The sequence below is a fragment of the Echeneis naucrates genome, chromosome 15 (genome assembly GCF_900963305.1).
Source record: "Echeneis naucrates chromosome 15, fEcheNa1.1, whole genome shotgun sequence".
In the NCBI taxonomy this organism is placed as follows: domain Eukaryota; kingdom Metazoa; phylum Chordata; class Actinopteri; order Carangiformes; family Echeneidae; genus Echeneis; species Echeneis naucrates.
The window spans coordinates 13,312,972-13,337,844 of record NC_042525.1 but is presented as its reverse complement, the minus strand read 5'-3'; the positions used below and the strand labels follow the sequence as shown (position 1 = coordinate 13,337,844).

Here is a 24,873-nt window from a genome sequence, read left to right as displayed (position 1 = left end):
GAGGTAGTTTGTGTTCACATTTCTCCCCGAGCGCGGGCCACGGGTCATACCAACCTAAAAAAAACAAACAAACAAACAAACAAACAACAACAACTATAACTACTAAACGCAGGGTTGATTCGCATAAGCGCTGATCTTCGCTCCTCTGCCCGTAATGGCCCCCGGTGCGTGGATGCTGACCCTCTCAGGTGCGGCATCAACGCGCAGCTTGCATTATAGGAGCGGAGTAGGGCGGTGGTGGGGGAGGGCACCGTTTATCATGCAAATAAGCAGGTGCGCAACTAAAACACGCAGACAACAACAACAAGAAGCAAACCGTGCGCATGCAGCGCCTTAAGTAACCCTGACAGCCCTCCTACCCAATGACCAGTGATGCAAACGCAACGAAGCCAAAAATGTTAAGAAGATGCAATTTTCACATTAACCCTTCTGATTTGGCCCTTATCAACTGCACCCATTTTTAAAAGTTACATTTACACTTAATAATGTGTACAATCCATCAGAGGAAGTTCATGTTAGAAATGCCACTGTAACTGCATCATCATGCACACAATGAGTACATTTATTTTTCTATGAGCAAATGCAATAGGCGACATTGCTCATTTATTTTCTCTTCAGCAAATAAATATCAGGTCAATATTTAACTGTGTCCCACGGTCCATAAGCTCTTTAAAGTGCTGATATGTGTCTGGGTACAGCTGATCAATGTGGCGTTAACCAATGTCTGTAATGGTTTTCTTCACATTTTCAAAAATAGCTGGGAAACACAACCTTTTCCCTGATGCTGTCAGTCTGCTCTGGCTCTCCTCAGAGCTTTCACTCTAATGTATCTGCCGCCATCTTGTGGTCCAGTTTCACATTTGTCTGGCGTGAAAACTCCTCACAAGCATAAAGAACTGTGACTTTCCAGAGGAGAGACAATTTTCCCTTTCTTTAGGACCAGGGGTCAGAGGTCAGCTGTAGAAATGAGTTGGGGGATTTTCATCCTTTACAGGAAGATGTGTGCCAAATCCTCTTGTTTCTCCCAGTCAGAACAGCCCATGGTTTATAAATTACAGAACTTATTTTTCTTATTTGAAACCAAATACATCTGCGAGTCATACATTTTTTCAGTTAATTGACTTTGACAGGTCTCTGATTATTCAAATGCATTGGACGCTATGTACACGTGTATATAAAAAGCTGGATCTGAGATGTTCTGGGACACATCTGATGGTGGAAGCTCCAATTTTCTATTTTTGTTGAAAATAAATAAAAAGTGGATAGAGAAATTAACAGTCAAACACTGGTAGGGGATTATATCATGAATTCAATGTAAACATCATTTGGAGACATGGCACTTGAGCTGGAGGGAGTTGGTCAGCCGCTTTGGCCCCACAGAGTCTCTGATTTGCTGATAGTTTGTTCTAAACAGCTTCTCTTGGGAAACTAATGATTGAAGCTATTGCATATGAAAATAATTGCAACATTTCCCAAATACATTCCATTTCCTACTCTGCATTTCTTCATGAGCATTGAACAATTTCAACAGGAGACCACTTGTAGAAAATTTGTGCAGTTCTGTATTTGTTAAACAATTGTCACTGAAGCCTTGAAAACCATTTCCCGTCTTTTTCATTGTTTGTATATGATTCATCTTTTTCAAAATAACACTTAATGTGGCAGATTTTGTGTTGTTTTCTTCATAAATACAGCTTGAAGAAATTTACCTTTTGACCCAAATTTAAATGAGTTTAAGCTGCAAACTAAGGTACACTGTATCTTACCCTTTGAGAAGATAAAGGGATTAGTTTTCAAAACATAAACAGGCAGAATCCTTAAAGTGAATTCAAAATATTCAAAGAGTTACTTGGTATTAGTACACAAAGCTGACATAAATGACAGATGTCTCTGGTAATTTTGGCAGGTGGAGGTCAGGAAATGGAAGCATGCCATCACTCTCTATGTGTGTTTGGACTGTGTATGCTTTGATAATTGCTCCCCACTGCAGTACGGAGCTGTGGATGATGCCCAGCCGAGCCTGTTCATGATATGCTGCTCCCAGCTCCCTGCCCAGGAAGATGTCTTGGATCTGGGATGGGGACAAACCCAAGAATTCTCTCTCTCTCATGTCACTGATCTGGTCCAGGTATGTGTCAATGTCCTTGTTGTAATTATTGGCATCTAGGCGAGCGCTATTGCCTAGGTCAGTGTTGGTATTCCTGGCTGCATTTGCATCTGGACAGTGCTGAAGTGGTTTCTGCGGGAGGTTGACAACCGTCAGCCTCTCCAGATGCTGCACTGCAAAATGTGCCTCCGGGGAAGAAGATCCTCCAGGACCGCAGTGGATCAGAGTGAGGTGCCTCACCTCAGAGTTGTTGAGCAGACGTGCAGTGTTTAGTGGTGACGTAAACCAAACGGTTAAACGCCTCATGCGGAAGACTGGAGACGAATGAGACTGGGGGTAATGCAGCGTAAATAGCGGGATGTCCTTGCATCTGCAGTCTGTGAGCGATGGGACACTGCAGGGTTGAGGGTCCTGGCTGCAAGTGTAGTAGTAAAAGCTGTTGTGGGTCACATAAGCCAGGCGCAGGTCAGAGCGCTGCAGAGCCACTGACACACACAGCAGCACACAGAGGAGAAAAGCAGGAGGCCCGAAGGCTGGCATCACTGCTGGAGGAGAGTCTCAGGCAGCATGTTGATTGGTGATCAGGTCTCTAAACATGAGCCAATGGACAGAATACATTTGATATATGACAAATGTTAAGGTAAAACACCAACAGGCTCCATTTTCTAAGTCACCTCAACTAGAACAAGTCCTGTGAGTTAAACTTCTTCCATTTAGGAATTATAGAATCCTCCCCTCTTCCACCTTGCCGTTTGGTTTTTACTCTGATCTGCATTGTCAGCTGGATCATAGCAAAGGGTCTGAAAACTTATTGTGACAACTCAGTATTCACTTTTTAAAAGACTTACAAAAAAAAAAAAAAAAAACCTTTTTAGTTTTTTTCTTGGTCATTACAGGATATTGGCTGGAGATTCATGGGGGGAAATTATGACTTCATTGCAAGGCTACAGCAGAAATGTGAATAAAACAAGAGACAAAATACTTTCTGAATGCACTAATTCAGTTCGTGATTTAAGGCAACAACTTGTGACTGACCCAAGGGAGCGGGTGTGAATTTTTTCCGTCTTGCTGTGGGTTGTCATGCATTAATGCACAGAGCATGGAAAATTTGCCTGACATCTGAGATTATTGTTGATTGTCTTCCAGCCACATGTTGAAGCCAGCATGACTGAGGGGAAAAAAAACTTCATATGAGAGTAAACACATGTTAAGTCAGAGAACCCATCCATCTCAGATCAAGGCAACCTTCATACAGGAGATTCTTGTTACTGGTTATTGGAGTGAAATGGTCTGGGATGGCTGCCCTGTAGGTCTCTAATGCCGAGAGGTGAAGAGAGTGTATGTGGAATTTCTATAATGGGTGTGTTCATCGTGCTCTACACTCAATTACACACACACACACATTCAGAAAATTATAAGTGTGGAGTGGAGATCACTTTGAGATTCCAGAGAAAACATTGTTTTAAAATTGTAGCTTTCACAATGGTCTGGGTAGATTTTCTGGTTTGGCTATACTATCAGAGAGGAAACATGACTTCTTCCCTCATTTTGTAGCTGGAGTGGAGCTGACCGCTACATTCTTGCTCTGGCCTTGAGAAACATTAAATAGAGAGTTATCCACAGTATGTTTAAAATCTGGTTTTCCATCTTTTATTTTGCTATTTTGCCTTCATGTCAAAAAACAAATGAAAGAAACTTCTTTTTTTATGTAATGTTCTTTTTCAGTTTATTTCAGTCAAACCCAAGTTCACCCTGATATATTTCCTACAATCCTTGCACAGACTCAGTCAACAGTGGCTCTGTGGGGCACAACGGCCTTCACTACTTTTCTGTGTATTATTTGCTAATAAAATATGAAATATCTAACATTTCAAGGTCAATACTAAACAAAAAAGGTTTAAGCATTGTTTAATGACACAAATGAGTGATTAAACTGATAACAGCAGTTTTAGGCCGTGTGAATTCTGTGATGACATACTGATACTGATACTTCTTAATGATGCGTGTTTTCAGTAGGAAGGATCATTTCGGAGGTGAGAGCTCAGGAAGGTCAGGGAATTCCAATGAGTTGGTCTAATTTTCTCTTGGATGCTGTAAATCTATTTTGGCTCTGTAAAGACCATCAGTGAGTTTTAAATGGATATCTGTTAGTTTCCCCTCTTACCTCACTGCCTATGCAACTGGTCCACTAATGTGAAGCAATGCTGCGTTGGAAATGATGCATGATAATTTGACTTGACAGAGAATTAGGCGTTAGTGGGAAGAAAATGATTGCATAAGATTCAAGATAGCTACTTTTTTTTTTCATGCCTGTACTCAACTATACCCATATCATTACATCATTGTTCATCAAAATATTTGTTATAGCTTCACTATCATCAATGTCAGTCTAAATAATGACATATTGCTGACTGGTAGAAAGCACATTTACTAAGGTACTATGCTTACGTCCTATTTTCAGGTATGTGTAATCTAATTTCATTGTCTTCTGATTCCATACAATTCAGTAGCAACTACTGCAGTTTCAATTAATTAATAACTGTTCAGGTCTGATTAATAATAAAGGTAGAATGATTTTTCCCCAAAAAGAATTTATGATGGTTCAAATTTGCTCTGCTTTTTCCATGTGTAGCATTAAATGGACAGGTACAGATATGCCTCATTCACTAACAATAAACAACAAACAGTCATTTTTAAATGAGCTGTACTGAATAGTGCACACTTTTATTTTAAGTAGATTTTGATTATTTTGTGCTTTTATTTAAGTAAAATTCAACCGGAAAAGCACTTCTTCCAGCACTGATGGTGCTTGGTCACCTACAGGCATACAAGCTGTGTGTGTGTGTGTGTGTGTGTCTGTGTGTAAGTTAGTGCATGACTTTCAGACTTTCTTCCCACAAAGAATGAATCACCACATTTCCAGGGTGGTAATAACTGCCAACTTTTTCTTCCAGGGTTTCAAACATCAAGAAAAGCTACAGCTTGCGCTGAATCTCTTAAACTCTGAAAATCAAATTCTATTGAAATGAATGCACTGGCCACTTCTGTCTCATCCCTTAAGGAAAACTCATTAGATGTTAAAAACAAGGTGACAAGCCATTTTCTGCAGTGAAATAAAGGATCCCTAAGTTTCAATTCACCATCATAAGTTGCCGTGATTAATTGTGGTACATCTTGACTGATTTTCATCTGAAGAGATTTGCGGGAATAGTTGAATTATATAACACAGTCAGAGGAATGCATGAGCTATGCAATGTAAAATGAGAATATACAGAAGGCTAGCTTTAACATATAGGACACCCACAAGTAACAGGAATTTATTTATAGCGCTCTCATTCACATCAGGAGATATAAAAGAAGTTTCCCAAATTTCTACCGCAACTTACCTCGTGCCATTGCTGAAGAGCTGATATGTGAATGCGTCAGCGTGAGGCTGGGATGGGGAGGAAAAGTAATACAGCCAGCTGACGTCAGGAAGGGGAAGTGTTAGACTGAATTCAGTTTCAACTCTTCTATGTTTGTTTTCATCAGAAAGGAGTGAGTGTCGAATACGAGTGTCCATTCTATTCAATAATATAACTACAGATGATTAAAAATGATCTAGATGGGTATTTCATGCGTCTTCATATTTGTCACAAGATTGTTTGGTAGAGATGCCATAGAGCTCTGATTCACAACACAAACGCATACTATAGGTATTTGTAAATTGTAATCGTGCAAATACACATAAGTAGTCCTTATTCACTATAGGTCATAAGCAATAACTGTTTAACATGTTTTTATTAATTGAAGTGAGTGAAGTTAAGACAGTAGTTTGCTATGTATCTTCCTTACAGGACCAGGAGGTGTTCTTGGCTGAAGGCTTAGGAAAAACTGGTGAATTCCAGTTATCGTGTGCTGCATTCAAATACCGTTGGACAATTCAAATTGTACTTCTTATTTTCTTTAATCCACACAGAAGGGTGACAGCTGTATCGGCACAGGCTGTCACAGGCTGACAGGAGCCACCTGCCGCCCCCCCCTCCTCATTTGTAGGACCCGTCCTTATCTGCATCATAGTTTTGCTTTTCTTTTACTGAATGATAAAAAAAAAAAAAGCATTAAACATTGTAGTCCTTTCATTCAAGACTCACATTTTGCCATTAAATACGCTTTGTGGCACACGGCGTCCTTTTGTTTTTTTTTTTTTTTTTTTTTTGGTTGAGTAAGTCATAATTCCGAGGCTTCAGGAAGGCATCACGCCATGTTTTTTGGGAGCGTTCTGTGCAGTTGCTGTTAGGTACAGGCGGAGACAGAGACAGAGACAAAGACAGGCTGAGACAGAGACTGAGACTGAGACTGAGACAGAGACTGAGACTGAGACTGAGACAGGCTGAGACTGAGGCTGAGACTGAGGCTGAGACTGAGACTGAGACTGAGGCTGAGACTGAGACAGACGCCGGCTGTCCTCACGGTTTCCCTGCAGTAGCAACATGGGCGGCCTGTCCTTATAGTCTGGAAACAGCAATTCATCTCGGAAGGGGACGAAAAGAAACGTAAAAACCAAACGATGGCCCGGAGCCGCTCTCCTCTCCTCCTCCTCTGCTGTTTGGCCGTCATCTCGGCCCACGGTGAGTAGCGGCACTGAAGCTCAAACCAACAGTTGTTTTGTTTGTGTTACTTGGTGAACGTTGTGAATGTGGAGCGGGTTTGAGGAAACGTGTGGAAGGCGTCAGCGGGGACAGATCCATGCTAGCTGCCGTGTAGCTAAACATCATGGAGAGGCCTGTTTCCTCCTTCCATTCCGGCCATCCCTTGGTCCCTTTGTTGCGTTGGTGTGTTTGTGTGTGTGTAGGGTTGTGTAAGGTTTTGAGAAGTTAAACTAAAACTTTTGTTGGGCCTGTTTGCTTTTAGTAAAGTCTGAGTTTGCATTTACTAGCCCCTCAGTATTAAAGCTCATTTATTGACCAACCATGGGGTCACTGCTGGCCGATGACTCAGGTGGTCCAGGGGCCACTGCACCAGATCCTCAGTAAACAGGGAATGGCTGTAATTTGTGTAGGAAACTATGGTTTGTGTGTTTTTTTCATTTGTCATTTGATCCACAAATTATTTGGTTTATCATAATGTTCTCTATTGGCTTTATCTTCTCCCTTCTTTGATTTGCTCTTTTTTTGTATTATCTGTTAGTAGAGGCAGATGGCTGCCCTCCCTGAGCCCGGTTCTGCTCGAGTTTTCTGCCTCTGAAAGGAGGTTTTTTCTATGTTAAGTTCCTTTATGTAACTGCTTTATGAATTGGCACCTTTTATAAATAAATGTTCTTTAATTTATAATAGATTGGGGCAGTTGGCCATAGATGCTGTACTGTCTGAGTATGAGCACATTGTAGTCAATTCAATTTGACAGATATGGAGTAGTGCAGATTAAATGTTAGTTGAGCTGTCTCATAAACAACTTTATACCTTGGGAATATTTGACCCCATAATTTAAATGAACTTGTGGATATTGCAATTATGTATATTAATTAAATGGACTTGTCAGCTTACATTAAGTGTCTTGACTGACTGACTGACTGACTGGAGATTCTTGTTCCGTTTCTTTACTTCCTCTTTGTAGTTTTCACTGTTAGCCCAGACCTGTTGATTGTGCCATAGTTTGCAAGCAGACTTGCGTATGAAAAAGGGTGTGGGTACACAAATGCTTGAGTCAGACTTCTCAAAACCACAAAAAGCAGCAGCACATTTTTGTCAGTAAGGGCTTTTCAAAAGGTAGATCAAATGAAAGAGCTTCAAATTGAAGATTGCATGGGTAAAAGTAAAAATGAGCGGATTGGGAAAACAGAATAGACAGCTTTGATTCTGTCAGTATCTGTATGTTCATGCTGACACTGTGAACTGATTCATCTGTCACTGACATTGCAGAATAATAATCTTTAAAAACACATCTAAAGAAAAATCTTTATCTGTTTTTATAAACAGGTAATTAAGATGATAGATGGTCACCTGTTATCTGTCACAATGAAGACTCTTATTGCAATATTGATCTGTTGAAATATATAAACCGTTTCTTCATGTGCGTTTTTTTTTTTTTTTTTTTTGAGTTTTTCTGCTGCAGTTTAGCCTCTTTTTAATGGAGTGTACCAATGGTGAGGTACCATTAAAGATGCAATCTCAGCAGCAAAAGCATTTTCCCATTTCCCATAGCAGTGGTCATGTGCATTCCCCCCCACATGAAGTGAAATTTATCAGCGGAATTGAAATCCTTGCTGTTGGTTTCATCTGATGTTGATGTCTCAAATGATGCTAAGGCCCTGGATATGGGCAAAACCAAGCATTTATTTGATTATTTTTTTCTTTCTGATCTGTATCAGCAAGAATATAGGTGCTCCAAAAGTCACTGGTACTTGTACTGTACTCTAATTTTGTGTGCAGCAGTTCCAACTGACTTCAAACTCTCATTACGCAGATTTTTTGTACACTGTCTTTCTCATGAGCAAAGCTTCTCATTTTAAGCCACTGGTGACTGACATTCCCTTATTGAGATGCAGAAGTCCCTCAATCACTGACCGGAATTAAATTTGCCTGGTTAAAATCCTGTTTATAGCCCGTGTCTGTACTGAGCCAAAGGTTTGTGAACAAAATGAACCCCTGTTTTGTATGTCTGCTGTATTGTGATGGAGATCTAGTTGTGATTCCTGATCTTCCAATGTCAATGCTGATATTGATTCATTTTGTTTAAATTCTTGCTGATTTAGCCACAACAGAAATAATATTGCTCTTTTCTGTGTGCACATTACAGGGTAAACGTATGAAATAGTCTAAAGAGGATTGATTTTCCAAGGTAAATGCAGAATTACGCCAGCATGACACACCTTTTTTTTTTTCTTTTTTTCTTTCTGTTAGTGCAAAAAACAACAATAAAAAAAAAAAAAAATGACAGTGACAATAATGAAAACTGTCAGCGCTCACCAAAGCGTCACAGCTGATCAGGGAGCTCAGATCTGCAGGATCATTTTCATTCTGTCCCTCTCATAGAGATGATCCGAGATGAATTTTTTTTTTTTTTTGGTTTGCTATGAGTCAGAATCAGGTAGTCATCCTGACTCATGTAGGGATGGGACAAATATGGATGTTTGGATGGATCACGATGGATCAGAATTTTCATAATTATTGATCGTCATTCGTGCCTGATTAGGGCCCGAACAACAGTGCAAGACTTCCATTGTATCTGTACCAGTTATACAGTTATAATAAGTTGTTGTTATTATTATTATTATTATTATTATTATTATTATTATTATTCCTTTAGGGATTGGATTGTACCCCAACTAACCAAATGGCAACAGTATTTCAGCCAAGATGATTAATCTGTGTAGTTTGGTCCAATTTATGTCCTTTCAAGGCCTTGCACTTTTCATCTAAATGACTCCAGCATTCAATGTCAAATGTGGCCCAAATTCAAACAATAAGACTTCGGTCCTGAACACATGTATGGGTCAGTACTAGATCATTCTCAGAGGGTCACTGACTGAATACAAGAAGCCAGCCTAATAACAAAAATGTCACCCGATTTACACCTTTTAAAATGCTCGTCATGTTTCAAACATTGAAAGCTGCTGGCAGCTTGTCAAAAACCGTGGAAATTAATTTCAAACATAAAGTTGATGTGTAAATTTCATTGTATAGTGACTGACAAGGTGATGAGATACTGGAGGTAATCAAATGTGTAATCATTTTCAGTTGCCCTGTGCACAGTTGTGATGGTTTAGTATAGTAGTGTCATGCAACTTGTGGCTCAAGGGGCTTTCCAACAAAACTGACAGCTTCACTTTAGCTTTGCTTTCATTTAGTCTTCGAAGAAACGTGTCACTCAGTAGCTTTGATTTGATCTTCAGCGCGACACAGCAATAAACAAACACCAGCCTCAGTAACTGTCTGTTTATTTTTATAACATAATAAACAAGATAACTTAAACAGTGTCAATGTATTAGATGAGCAGCATGAATATCTCCTTTTCTTTCTTTCCTTTTTCCTCACTGACTGCCTCTTGTCTCATCTCACTGTGTGTACTGCGTCGGGTAAAGCAGAAAGATCAGCATCTAATGATTCTCAGCATCTGGACCTGGTCCCAACCAGCTCAATCTGGGGCCTGCATCACAGAGCTGGGTTAACATACCCCGGATCTCTCTTCATTATCCAGTTTAACTTACATCTGCAGTCCGGATAATCAATATCTCGAAGCCGGATATCAACTCGCTAAGTGAACCCAGACATTTTCCCATCTAGATCAATGTGCGTTCACATAAAAGGGGAGCAGCATATTTCACGATGGAGGAGTGAAGTGTGATATACATAAAAAAAAATAAAAAAAATACCAGGAGTACAAATCCATTATTCAAGAAAAAAGTAGCACAGTCGCAGTAGAAGGATGCAGCAAAGAATGCTGGGGAAAAATAAGCAACTCTGTCAATGCGTAATTTACTGGGATTATAATATTAGTTCTGCACCACATTGTAATGTATGTTCCCCATAAATTAATGTTTTTTTTTCCCCCCCTTACTGCTTATTTTACTATTTGAACCTCATTATTTCAGTTACAACTCCCATGGAGCAAAAAAACAAACAAATAAATGAATATGGTTCTAAGTGGTCAGTGGTTCTACTATAATATAACCAGGGTCAGGATAGGGGTCATCAAATACGGATGGTATGCATGTCCCCCATCACCCAGCAGCCCTCCACTGAACTAAAAAAAAATTGTCTTGATGAGTATCAAATAATAGTTTCAGAATATAATGAAGATAACTTCATGATACTGAAAGTTTAGGGTTAACCCAGAAGTTGCCTCACTAAGATGAAATCTGGCTTTGTGATACAGATCCCTGATCCTTGCCATTGCTCATCTATAAAGGGGAATACAGGAACTGAAGTAGCTTTTAGTTGCTGTAAAATTCCTGAGGTCTTGAGAATAGCAACTAGTTGAAGTCCCCACATTACGGCTGGTTTGTTATTGCTTGGTCTCCTTCCTGCTTTTGTAATTTTTCTGTGTGGGTGTGCACTGATGTTACAGGGTGATCCTGTATGTGTTTCAATTTTGGGTGTGCCCCTCCCCCCGACGTGCTTTGTGTTGCATATTTTCTGTAAAGTCTTTTCTCATTATGAGGTGCAGACATTGCTGGAAAATGTCGGAAATTGCATGGTCCTAGAAAGAAGCCGTTTTCAACACTTTTCAGAAGCGTGTTAAGTGCCTGTCAATCCATGTGTGGTTTTCATTTCCACTTCATTAATACCAGACACTACATCAAGAGACGCTGAAATGCTGGATGGTGTAAATCTACCATTCTTTCACCTGGCATGCTGCCATTTATGTACAGAATTGCTTTGTTGCACATCACGTTGTCTCATCTCATTCCCGTGGTAAAGTTTTTGTGCAAAATGACTGTTAGTCCAGACACCTGCATCTGTCGTATTATACATTCATATGTTGCATCCGGTCTTAAGGGCTTGATGGAACAGTTTGCAGCAGCGCTTAGGCATGTCATTTACCAGTGACCTTCTTTTCAAGTTGATAGCATCTGCTGTCTCTTCCTGAGTGACTGATAGTTTTGCATCGCAGGCATAAAGCAGCCACTTCTCTTCCTGTTGCTTCTGTTCTCCATCTTTGAGACGTGACAGTAACAACCTACTTCATCCAAGTAGAAGTCTTCACTGTGTTCTTTTTCATCAGCCGGGGGCATGTCCAAAATGTAACTTTCTCACCTTTTATGTTGATGCAAATGCCTCAACAATGTAAAACAAAGTCAAGGAGCTAATGTAGCCTAATATTTTGGTTTCACACATCTCACCTGACTTTCTGAACTAAACTGTGATGGAAAGAACTGGTGCTCCCTTACCTCCCTCCAGAATAAGCTCTGGTCTAGGATTCACTAAAGTGGAGCTGACTAATGACACTGGTATGGATCTAACATTTGGTTTTGGTATTTTATTATTTAATTTTTATTCCAAATGAGGTTGTAGTTTATTGTGACCTGCAGTTTATTGCAGATTACATTTATTTGTTTAAAAAAGCAGACGTTTGTATTAATTAGAATGTGTAAAATACACATGGATTTTAAAAATGAAACCTTTGTCTGTGTATCGAGGGGTGGGGTGCAAACGTTTTCTCTCTTACAGCATGGGAAAAGCATAACTATCCAGATATGAGACTACATTTTTTTTCAGGTTACCAAGATTATCTGTGAAGCTTTTAAACAAACATTTGGAAACATTTAAATAGTGTGGTTTAAGTGTGTGAGACTGTTTGCCTGAAGCTGCCTTGTGGTGACAGCCCTCAACAACCAACTTGACTGTTGCGGTTATCACTTTTACAGTAGGCTACATACACAGCCATCTGAGATTTGTCTTCCCCTCCCCTCACCTCCGTGTGTTTTTGAACTTTTGTGTTTGCGTGGGCGTAGTGTCATCTATCAAAGGCACGTGACACCTGAAATGAAAGTGAAATGTATGGATTTTTTTTATAGGTTGTGTGATACTATTGGTGCCTGAAACATAAGAGTGTGTTCAATAAATTATCAAGATGCCACATCAGTACAAAGTGTAATTTCACCTCACCTGACACCCCAGATGCTTTTTTTACCCTCATTGTTTGCCTGCTGAGAAATCTCTGGCGTGTGTTTGTCGTGTGTGGACACAGTTAACTTCCACTAAATGAAGCAGGCCTGCTTCCTGTAAGAAAGGTATGAAGGTCAGGCATGTGTAAACATGCACATGAAAGAAGTAGCGAGAATACATGAAAGCAGTGTTTATCTGATCTGCTGCTGAACAGCACTAATATAAGAATAACTATTTTTGTGCTTTTGGTATGAGGAAGTAGGCGTAGGCTTCTCAGTTTTGAGTGTGTGCCAGAAATGACAATCGATTCAATCCATTTTCTGGTAGATTACATTTGGAAAATGCTTCACATGGACTAAAGCAGCATTTACATCCATCATCTCTCCACCCCCACCCCTGTTCAGAAACGTATTTCTGTCATTATTTGTATGCTTTTGGAAGAGTGATTTTTATGTTATTGTTGCGTCCCCATGGGTGGGAAAGCACTGGCCCATGAAATGTAACACATTTAAATGTATTGTGCTCTCTAGTGGCTGAGCCTTACTCTTACAGACTCTGTCAGCCTTCATTATGTTTTTGGTCCCCACTAGTATTTTGCTGTTTGACTTCCAGGAGTCACATACAGCAGAACAATTTGGCAGTCTGATATTAATTAAATGTTTTTTGTTTGGTGTTTCGAGAAGCTTACTCTTAACTTATTAGGGCTCAAAACATCTGCAGTCTTAACACTTGTGTGCGTTTCCACAGTGGAGCCGCCGACCAACGTCTCCCTGCAATGCCATAACCTGCACAATATCCTGAAGTGGGATTATGGCATACTCCTGCCTGGAATTAAATTCAAAGTCAATATCAGACCTTATGACAGGTTAGTTTTCATTTCCTCTTACCCTTTACCGTCCAAATATCTTTGTTTCTCATTTTATAACAGTATCTTTATTGACTATCTCTGTTAAACTATACACTTTGTGTTGATTACCAGCATGCTCTTGGACAATATGTATGCTACACTATATTGTGTTGTAACACTGCATTCTGAAATATTTGAGTTACTAATTTGGTAAATGTAATACCAGCATTACCAGTGCTGCACAAGCAATACTGGTAATGCTGGTTATGCTTAGAAGTAGTCAGCGTTTAGCTCTACAAATTCTTAGTTTGCTGTGAATAATAATTTATCATGCAACTGAGATTTTTTTTATTAAAGCCCCAGTCTGTAAGACTTAGACTTATTTGTGACAAATTGGTATAATACACAAAATCGTATTTGGCTTTTCATTACATCTCATTTTTTTCTCCAGTGAACATCAAGTGCTTTGGGTGGAGCCACCAACTCTACAAGCTGATCTGTCATTTCTTTCTGATCCATTTTCCTCCTATTTAATTGATGTTGCTGCTGTAGTCGGTGAGAATGAGTCTATCACCGCCCCTACCGATGGGATCTCTTTCAGCTACTTCCAGGACATGCAGACAATTCAGAAATGTAAGCAATAATGTCAATGTTTCCCAGACTATTCTTAAAAATGTTAAAGATCGGGTTCATTCACTAACAATCTCCTGAATAAAGACAATATTTAATGAAAGGGGCCAGTATAAAGCAGAGCAGTACTTGCCAATGCTAATCTTTAAACAACAACCAAAAGAAAAGAAAAAAATATTGCCATGTTCATGTTGTTTTCCAGGTTCTCTGGACCTCCCACCAGTTAACGTCACTAACAAGCCAAATGACGAAATCCTGTTAAGCTTCATCCATCCCTTGCGGTATCACAAGCAAGGGAGAAACCTTTCAGATAGCCAAAAAAAGACATGTTTGGGCATAAGATCACAACACTGCTTCAACTATGAAATTGTGGTCAACAACCAGGTCAGAAAGCACACTTTTTCATAGCCTCTAAGGCATTAAAGAGGCAATAGCTGCAGGGGAAAGTAGCTGTAGACTTTTGTGTTCCCTTTTGTGGATATGTAGTCAAACATTTATATTGTTTATAGTTGGCTTGGCAGAGATAAATGTATAAAATGTTTGTCAGTGGAGCATTTTTATTTTTGAATTTCACAGTATATGCCTGTATTGCAACATGTGAATGTGTAACTCAATTTTTTTGTGTGCACAGAATGAACATCATGCCTGGTGCTCAGAGGACATTTGTGAGAAAACGCTCCCAGTTAACCCCTCTTGGAACAAACACTGTGTGAACATCACAGGAGAGGTGGATTTAATGGCAGTTAAATCCACACAGTTATACTGCTCCATGCCAGCAGAAGAAATACCACCCATGCCAAACAGTTGAGTTCAATATTATGTATTTGTTTGCTATGAAGAAAAAAAGTAACATATATTGTAATTTTTGAGAAGTGATGGTTGGTGGAATTCTGATTACACTGTATCTGAATCCAAGCAGTTTTGTCCCTGTTAATCTTTTATATCCTAAAACACAGGAATTTGGCATCAGTTTTAAAAATACAGAAATAATCCTTGTAGTGAAAGAATATTAACCACCATTATGGATGTAGCAAAGACAGTGTAGCTCACACACATTTCATGATATTCATGTAAACAGCTTCATCTAGTGACCAGAGGGTCTAGGTCAGAGATACTCACTGCGCGGCTCATCAAGCTTTAATTGGTGGCTTGTGTGGTAGCCTATAACAATATGGTATCCCAGCCAATAATTTATTTATTTTTTAATTTTTTAATGTGCTACATAAATATTCACGGAACACTGCACTACAAACATCTGCATTATACTTCTCCTTTCTCTGTCAAACCTGGCAACTTAGTGCACTTACGGCATTGTCTACAACACGGCCACACTTGGTGACGTTACTGTAGCTCCGCTAGCCAGCGTGAGATGCGGGTGCAAAATTGATCGATTTCTAATTAAAAAAAAAAAAAGAGGGGGGGCAAAAACCAAGCGGACAGACACACAGCGTTGTAACGAATAGTGAGGATAAAGAGTCTGAGGAAGCAGCAAACGAATATCCACATGGAAGACGCTGGAGAGGGGATGAGCAGTCAAACATCAGGTGTTCCGAGTAACAACAGTGTGGCTCTCCTCTTGAATTTGCTCTGCCTATGTGGCTCTTGTGAAAAAAAAAAAAAAGTGAGGATCACCTGTCTAGATGAACAGATGTGTCTGATTTAGCTCAGCTGTAGCTACATTGACCACATCATGCATTCACTGCACCACATTTTATGAGTGCAGCACATGACAAGATCTAGTTTTCAAAGGTTAAGAATTGGGAATTGAGGCATCAGTTACTGTCAGGTTGAGATGGATGGAAGAAAACTCACCACAAAGGATAGCAGGCTATGCAATGAATGAAATCCCCAACCATCCAGTATTCTGTACTGTTCTGCAATCTGTCACTGACAGCCAGCTACCACAGCTGGCTCTGGCTAGATAGCTCATTGTTTTTTAAATCTATTCACTTTGTTTTGTCTAGGTTACATCTACATTATAATTGGAGTGTTGAGCTGTGTAACATTCGTCATTGTTGCCATCTTTTTTTACAAAGAAATGACCAGACCCTCAACCAAGTTTCCACTGTCTTTGGTATGCTCCCTCAACCATATCAGATTTTTGATGCTGAGCCTTGTTCAGTACTGATTATTAAGATTCAGGATGCTGAAATCAGATTTTATTTTGTACATTTCTACACTAATTTAAGATGCATCTGTCTCTCTGTCTTTAAGGTAATTGGTACAAAGTCAAGGAACCGAGCTGAAACTTTTCAAGATCAGTTCACCGTGGCAGCAGTAGAGCCTTCCTCACCCACGCCTCTGCTCCCTCAATCCTCAGAAGAGAGTGAATCCTCTTCTGCTGGCACTTCCCTGGCTGAGCCTGACTTCCATCTGTCCATTGTTGTGTCAGACAGGGAACAAGATGAGAGCATTGTGGTTGACGAAGGGCACGAAAATGATGGGCATGGGTACATGGAAGGCAACAACTTGGAAGAAGATGAAGAAGATGAGACTGAAAATCCCTCCTCTGGTTACGAGAAACGTAATGCTTGAGACGGGGCAAGTGTAACTGGCAGAGGGCTATGAATTTGGACATACTGAATGTTAGGTCAAATGAGGTCCTAATGGATAATCCCAAGTGAAAGGTTTAAAGAGGAACCTTTTCTTTAGATGTCTTCTGAAATCAGTTACATAATACGTTAAAACCGCATAAACCAGACTTGGACAAAAAAGAAAACAATAGCCACAAATGAAATGAATTAATTAAAAAAAAAAAAAAAAAAGTTGTAAACACAATCAATTAGTCAAATTGCATGGGAATAATGTGATGCACAGCTAACAGCTATTCACAATATAAACAATACTGCGCTTTGAGTAGACTGTTACATTTCTGTTTACCTTAGCATTGTTAAAGAAAATCCCTATGACCATCAGCAGGTGCAGAAGCTGGATAATGGTAGATCTTAAAGCTTCTTTTAAAATGAAGACTGTTCATTTTTGTCCTGGTCAGCTGCTTCAAATTCTCAGGTTCAAACATATTTTTGGCAACTTTGCGAAGTTTTGTACATATCGGTGTTTGTTTTTGTTTTGCTTTGGGATTTTTTGTTTTTGTTTGCTTTGTTTTGTTTTTTGCAAGAAAGTGTCTTCAGCCGAGCCTACAACTCCAAATCGTGTTCTTTTGTTTTATGTGAGAGTAAAACAAATGGCAAATAAACTGTAAAGAGGGGGGGAAAAAAAGGAAGGCACTTTTGCACTATCCTAGCTTTTCCAAACTTATTATTACTACATCCATTGAGTTGAGATGTAGGCAGAATAGCACTGGCATGGTGAAATGGAAAATAAAGGAAATACATATTAGTTTTAAAGAAAACTTTGTGAGCTGTATAGTAAGAGAAACACAGTGAGACAAGGAGGGCGGACTGAGAACTGAAGTAGCAGCTTGTTGATTGACCTGCTGAATTTTTAACTTTCGCCATGCAAGTGCACCTTTTAACAAAGAAAGTGGGCTTAATCTATAATTCTATCATGTAACATCTATTCACATTTCTTCTGTGCATACAAGCATTATTCACCAATTCCAAAGTTAAGTAGTGAATATTCCGTTTTCACTGCCGGCTCCTTATGCCTTAAATGTTTTTGCAAATTTTGTGTAATTTGTGTTTTCTGTGTGATTTAAATGAACTCTTGTCTAATTAGATCAGTAGCACTTTAAAGTGAAATGCATGTGACGTGATGAAATGTGATGCTCTCTGTGAGAAAAGAAATACAGATGCAAAGAGGAACCCTAGCGTGGCTGTAGAGGAGCTGTACGGAATTGTTTGCCTCACCTGCTGGCAGATCAGGAGGAGACAAGGGAAAGAAAAAATGAGAAGGTCAGTGTCTTCACATGCTCATGAAATGAGCAGAGATAAAGTGCTGTGATTATATGTAAAATGAATTGTGCATTGAAATTTGTATGCCTTATTGTTGCATTCAAGTCAGTTTTTTTGTTGACTATATTGTATGCAAAAATAATACGTATTGTGTTTCATCTACAGTACTATGTTCGGCATTTCAGACACTAAGAGTGAAGTGATATTGTTTTTAAACAGAAAGCCATCAGTAGCTTTTATTTCTAAGTCAACACATAGTGCAGCAAATAGGAAAAGTTCATCATCATTGGTTGGCTAAAATAATCGAAACATACTGGAACCAAAAACTATTGGTCACCACTGTATTTACTTCAACTCAGTCCATCTATTATCTGTACTGCTTAGTCGTCAGGATCATGGCTGTTTATCTTAATGTGAAATGAATATGTTGTGCCTCTCATTTCTAAAAGACTTCTCTGCCTCTCAATTGCAGCTTGTTTAATTTTTCTTATTCAGTTTTTTTTTTTTTTTTTTCAGCACTACACCATTCAAATAAAAATATTCACACTCCCTTTCTGTATTTACTTTAAATGAACAACATCATGTGAAACTGAAGTTCATGAACAACATCCTGCTTCCCAAATAGCATCCCACATTCAGTGTTGTGCTCTTTCAATTACTTAATGTCAAATGCTACCAAATAAGGAAGGGAAGTTGGTATTTCAGCTGGGTTATTACCGGTGGCCTATTTAAATCTCTCCATTATGTTGTGTCACGTAGAATTTCTATGTGAGGGAAGAAGCACACATGTCATGTTATTTCATGACATTTGAGCAATCTATGTTTCTTCCTCTTAGACCAGTCATTTGAGCGAGGAAGACCACTTTTGTGTTTGTTTACACAAATGTCTGTTGGTTATGTTTCCTCTCTTTACTGTGTGTGTGAGGAGGAAGATAACAGACTTCACTATAGGACCCCTGAACTGCTGACACCTCTCTGACACAAATTTTGCCTTTAAATAGATTTCTTTCTAATTTTTGTTGAGGGTGTTAGAAACCCATATAAACTGAAATACCTACATAACATAAACGGGTCATAATCCTCTCATGTTTAAAAATGTGTTGAAACTTCAGAGCACCCACACAGGAGCTGAGCTCACCCAAATGAGCACCAGGATCTAAAAGTCGCTGCTGTGTTGCAATCTTTCACTGAAATACCTTGACAAACAACGATAGCCGTTCATTTGTTATAAAAAATGTAATTAAAGCAGCTGAATGGTTGACAAACTGCAGTGCAACTGGAATGATGTTATTTTCTTACCCTTATCCATTATTGTCAGCATTATGCAGTCTGCTTCCTGTAAGCTGGTGCTGAAACTGATTTCCAGTAAACTGAACAGTAGACAGTCATCTCTAACAGGAGCTAGTTCCAGTAACACACACTTTTGTCTGTGTCAATCTGAAGTAGGACATGCGGACACTTCTTCTAACGCTCAAAGGACAAAGCTGTTTAAAGAGATGCGCCACCCACACAATTAATTTCAGGAAGGTTTGGCAGAAAATGTTTTCATCTCAAGTGTGAAGTGAATGGGCACTCTGTCCATTACTGTCAAGTCTCTGCAGCCCCAAACAGTCCTCCGTCAGATCCAGATTAGTATTTGCACAAAATTGTACAAGCTCTTGGAGGTCAACACCCTAAATTGGACTGATCTGAAAATTCCAGAAATTGACAAACTAGTGTCAAAATGGAAAATGAAATAAAAACTCATGGCTCCGCAGCTGTGAGTGGAGGCGCAGCTAAGTTAAAGCAGTTCCCCGGCCTCCACCCCCAAACAGTCTGGTGAAAAACACAGCTTTTTGGCTAATTCTCTCACTCACAAACAAACGAAACATTACCTATTTTGGAATTGCACACACTCAGATGAGTGGAGGTTCGGGATCCTGCTGCTGAACGTTTCTTTAAGCTTTCATGTCCAAAAAACAGTGAACGTCCACTGTGTCCAACGATGAATAGTCACCTGTTTGACTCACACGTTTAGATGTTTCAGTGTATGACATTGTGTTGCTTGCCTGGAGCGTGTTCGTACCGTGAGACTGTTGGGAACAAGACTGCTTAGGACTTTTTTTTTTTTTTTTTTTTTTCCCCCTCCGACTAAAAACAACTTGAAATCGATCTAGGGAGGTGAAGTCTACATTGTTCGTCTTCAGTCAGTGGTTGCGTCATCAGGTGTTTGATATTCGATGCCAACGTGGATCTCAGTCAGAACTTCTGCACAGATGCTAGTAAAATTATCCATGTGTGTTTTGAAATGTGTACAAAGTGCACAAAATGTACTTCTGTAAAGAAACACTATCACTGTGTCGAGTCATGTAACGTTCCCTCCGTGACCTCTATGCCATAAATGGAATGGAGTGGAATTTAAAAAAGAGGAACCTGAAATCTTATTAAAGGCTGTGGTGTTGCTTTCCAGCATCAGTCCATTGTCGCTCTGTGTGTGTCTGTTTGTGTGTCTTGTCCACCTACAGCATCAACACCATGAACCGCCTGCTGCTGGGAACCGCGCTGCTGGGACACCTGGGCATCTGTGTCACAGCACGAGGTAAGACTCACTCCTCTTTTAAGACTTACGAGTTGGATTGATTCCGCGGTGTGTCACAACGAGTTGGATTGAAAGTCTACACACACTGTGAGTGTGTACTTCATGTGAACGTTTTGTGTTGTTCATGTCATGATGTGTTAAATTTCATTTCGAGGATACAGAATAAGAGCAACAAGTCAGTCTCATTATCACAATATCTAACTTAACATTAATTAAGAAGGCTAATGTGTAAGATTCATTTCTTTGCCTGAAGACACAAATAAAAACACCAATAGCCAACAAAAGAAGAAAAAGAATTGTTTGTGTGAAGAGAGGAGTTAAAATTTGACCAAAAGTAGGACTTGAGAATGAGCCACGGTCAGCTGTAAAGAGAGAAACATGAGTGAAGCAGCGGGTTTGGGGGGGGGAAAAAAAAAAAAACGAACCGTGTGCTTGCAGGAGAAGAGGTGCAGTGTCTTCGGTGCATCATATTTTATCTGATCCCACAGGCAAAATACGACACAGCATTAAGGCCTATTGTTAAATCGACAAAGTTTTTGCTTTTTATACATATAAAAAGCAGAAGCCTGATTTGAATGGATGCAAGTGAAATCAGATTCATTGTGACTGACCACTATTTGCTATGTTGTCGTTATTTTATCACTTCTTCAACCACTAAAGGACATAATTAATAACTTCCTCAGTGCCAAGGATGCTTGCTCCGCCTGCCCAGGTGAGGTTTGAATCTTTGGACTATAAAAACATTCTGCATTGGACTCCGTCAACCAACAAGACCTCAGTGCACTACTACGTCCAGTGGAAGATGTGAGATTACACACTCAGACATACACACCAAATATAGAATCAATAACTGGATGGATTTATATTTTATAGGTAGCCAGCAGAAGGTAAAAGAACAATGTTTGTGACTTCCATGTTTATGAGGCAGGAATTACAGTTAAGTAATAAAATATACATATATATGGGACTGTGGAGCTATTGTGTACTTCAGTAAAAGAACACTGCTGTTTTACTCATACAATAACACAATGACGAATGCTGCTGCACTGCAAAAGAGATCAGACAACCCCCAGAGAGACGCGGCGTGTGACAATGATCCGTGTGTGTGTGTGTGTCGTCCTCAGTTATGGGGAGCCTCAGTGGGTGGATGCTGACGGCTGTCAGGGGATCCAGAAGCGTCAGTGTGACCTCAGCAACGTGACCTCTGACCTCAGAGAGTGGTACTATGCCAGAGTGCACGCTTCCTCCTCACCCAGCAGCCAATCAGCTTGGGCCCTCTCCCCCAGATTCAGCCCACGCTGGGACAGTAAGTGTTTACAGTATACATCCATCCTTTTCTGTTTCCGGGTCGCGGTTATATATACACCGTATTTTGCGGACCAGAAGGCACAATATCAATGAACGGCTCTATTTTCATACATAAGGCGCATGATCGAACATATAAAGCAAAACAAAGCAGTCAGGTAAGTTGAACTTTATTCAACTCACTCACAATAACTCAGAATATTGTTCAGTTTTGACAAATACAGAAAACTGCACTCGCATTTTCCGGTTCAGTTATTTATTTATTTTTTTTTTTAAGCCCAATGCGTACCGGTATTACAAAAAGAGGCGGAGCTAAGCGTACTGCACACTGTTTTCTGATTGGAGAGCAGCACCTGAAGTTAGTGTGACGTTCGAACAGCGTTGTCAAACATTTGATTATAATTGGATTATGATGTGGATTTGAAAATTGGGTTTACATTAAAAACCTCACGTTGGCTTGACGTCTAATTATAGTAAGGTAACACTGACTAAATGTTGGATGGTGGCTGGTTGCCAGCACCACATTATCAGTTATCTAACGTTGTCTGACTTTGCAGCCCAAATCCAACAAAAGACCAACGTTAACACAACTCTCTGTGTCAGCCATCAAGAGGAGCGGCTGCGTTTCTTACCAAAGTCGCACTAAAACATTTTGACAGATTTTTGAGTGGAGTGTGCCAAATAAAATTAAATCAGAGGTCAGTAAGCACAACAAGAAATCATACTTAAGGCACACCCTGAAAAATCCATGAATCCACCTGCTGCACCAGCCCTTAATGCTATAACAGCAACATTAGCTGTTTAAACTGTGCTCGAAGGAACATTAACATTAAGGATTTGCATCATCTGTTCTTTGCTGTACATGAAAGCAAGAACAATTATAAAACCCACTCTGCTTCCGGTGTGTCACTGGGCGTTTCATCTTCTGAAAAAAAAAAAAAAAAAAAAGATTAAAACAATGAATAAATGAGATCCTTCTCTCTGCAGCCAAACTCAGCCCACCTGTAATGAGACTGAACGTCACAGAGCAAAGGATTGTGGTCCGTGTGAGGGCCCCTCAGCTGCTGGTCCAAAAGATGCACAGCAAACTGCTCTACAAGATCTACCTCATACACAACAGCGGAGAGGAGGTTTGTCAACTTCTTCCGTTGTGAGCTACACAAAAAGTGTTTTTAACAGCCATATTGACCACATTTACTGTATGCTGCAGCGATTTCAATTTTATGTTTACATGGATTCATATACACACACAGATATTATATATGTGGACTGAAGGAATATTTAACGCCTGCAATAATCTGAGAAACGGCACAGATGATGCAAAAGACATGACACAACATTCACACACAGTTTGTACATGAGAAACTATGTTTGAATTCCAGTCTCCATTATTACGAAACAGAAGAGGAAGAAGAACAAGAACAAGAAGGAAGAGGAGCGGAAGAGGAAGAGAAAATGAACAAATAACTTTAAAAAAAAAAAAAAAAACAGAATGAAGTTTTCTTTTGTAATGTCAAGAGTATGTTATGTGGAGAAAGTTTCACGTGTCTATCCATAAACGTGCTGAGTGTGTGTGTGTGTGTGTGTCTCCTGAGCAGGAAGTGTTTGAGATGAACCACAGCTCCAACCGGCTGAGTCTGAAGGAGCTGAGCCACAAAGCCGAGTACTGTCTGCAGGCCCAGACCATGATCGCCTCACAGGCCAAGACCAGCGCTCGCAGCATTCTCAAATGTGTCACTATACTCTGATCGCACACAGGTATCTCTCACACACACACACACACAAAGACACAACCACTGAAATTTGGAAAAGCCGTGTCTCCTCCTAAAGGCTGGCTCTCACATTTTACCAAACTCTTTCATTGCGGAGTTTTTATGAAGACACAGTCAGAGGGTGTTTTATCTGTGAGAACATGTTTCACCGGTCCAGTTTGTGCGATTGTGTCCATGCTGGACAGTGTCGTCACTCAGTGAAAGGGGACCTCTCAGCTCTGACAAAAGGTTACCAAATGAGAAGTCAAGTATCAGCTGTCGCACAACAGTGACCCGAGGCGGTCTAACAGAAAGAGGGAGGAAAAATGAAACTCCTGGAGGAGAAATCTTAGCAGGAGTTTCTCCACAATGACTGTAATTACCTGCGCTCACTCCACCCTCCCCCCTATTTTTAGATCTGCACATACATGTTGTGTGCGGCAGCGACAGTGGAACAGTTATTCCTTTGTGCGGGTCATTAATCTTGTCTGTTCTGCTCCCGCTCTTCTCTCTGCTGCAGACGAATACGATACTCTGAACTGGTGGGCCTGTCATCCATCAGTTTGAACTATCCATCGCTACCTCGACGGCTGCAGCCTGAAACATACACACCAGTAGGAACGGATGCACTTTATCACTCATAGTTAAGGATTCGACATGCGAAGTGTGTACACAAAATTTTTTTGTCACCGTTATCTGTCATGAGTAAGTGAGCCTGGAAGTAAATATCCAACAATTCTCTTGACGGACTCTACATTTCTATTTGTTTCTTGTGAATGATGGAACCATTCGTCAGCATATTTAATTTTGCAGATCCAACAGTCTGTGTAGGTATATGGCCAGAGTAGACCTTTTGTGTTACATGCAGATTATTATTGTTGATGAAATGCAGCATGTATATGCTTACAGGATGCTCTCTGAGCTCCTTTTCAGCCGCGCTACAGCTGATCTGTATTGTATGTCACACTACAAATAAAAGCCACCGGCCGTTTTCACACTCAGTCATTTTGTCTCCGGTTTGGGTGAAACCTTCTTTACTTTTAGAAAACCTCTAATGGAAAAGATAAATGACGGTGACCAATTTTTGTATTTATTTAATTTATAAAACAGTGAATAGGAACTTGGAATGCGGCATATTTACTTCAAAGCTTTGCTACTTCACTTCTTTCCTATTAAAACTCAAGTGGCATCTAAAAAGTACGTCCAAAAAAG

At 39.9% G+C, this 24,873-nt stretch overlaps 3 protein-coding genes across 4 annotated transcripts; 2 read left to right on the top strand and 1 right to left on the bottom strand.

Moving 5' to 3' along the window:
* Positions 1-541: 541 nt before the first annotated feature.
* On the bottom strand, positions 542-5,538 carry LOC115055624 (uncharacterized). Of its 2 annotated transcripts, XM_029521563.1 has the most exons (3): positions 5,494-5,516; positions 3,143-3,275; positions 542-2,696 (listed from the first exon to the last, which is right to left on the bottom strand). In XM_029521563.1, the coding sequence occupies exon 3, from the start codon at positions 2,645-2,647 to the stop codon at positions 1,856-1,858; it is 792 nt and encodes a 263-aa protein (XP_029377423.1). In that variant the 5' UTR covers positions 2,648-2,696; positions 3,143-3,275; positions 5,494-5,516; the 3' UTR covers positions 542-1,855. The 2 variants fall into 2 exon arrangements, with proteins under 2 accessions (XP_029377423.1, XP_029377424.1); XM_029521564.1 differs by lacking the exon at positions 3,143-3,275 and having other exon boundaries at positions 5,494-5,538.
* Positions 5,539-6,367: 829 nt separating this feature from the next.
* On the top strand, positions 6,368-16,938 carry ifngr1l (interferon gamma receptor 1-like). The gene is made up of 7 exons (XM_029521112.1): positions 6,368-6,717; positions 13,444-13,561; positions 13,995-14,176; positions 14,376-14,557; positions 14,805-14,976; positions 16,138-16,247; positions 16,388-16,938. Exons 1-7 carry the CDS (start codon positions 6,657-6,659, stop codon positions 16,706-16,708), a joined length of 1,146 nt encoding a protein of 381 aa, XP_029376972.1. The 5' UTR covers positions 6,368-6,656; the 3' UTR covers positions 16,709-16,938.
* Positions 16,939-17,129: 191 nt separating this feature from the next.
* On the top strand, positions 17,130-24,663 carry il22ra2 (interleukin 22 receptor, alpha 2). Its single transcript, XM_029521113.1, has 7 exons — positions 17,130-18,027; positions 20,532-20,605; positions 21,289-21,409; positions 21,730-21,911; positions 22,898-23,040; positions 23,509-23,668; positions 24,182-24,663. Exons 1-6 carry the CDS (start codon positions 17,888-17,890, stop codon positions 23,656-23,658), a joined length of 810 nt encoding a protein of 269 aa, XP_029376973.1. The 5' UTR covers positions 17,130-17,887; the 3' UTR covers positions 23,659-23,668; positions 24,182-24,663.
* The last annotated feature ends 210 nt before the right edge of the window (positions 24,664-24,873 follow it).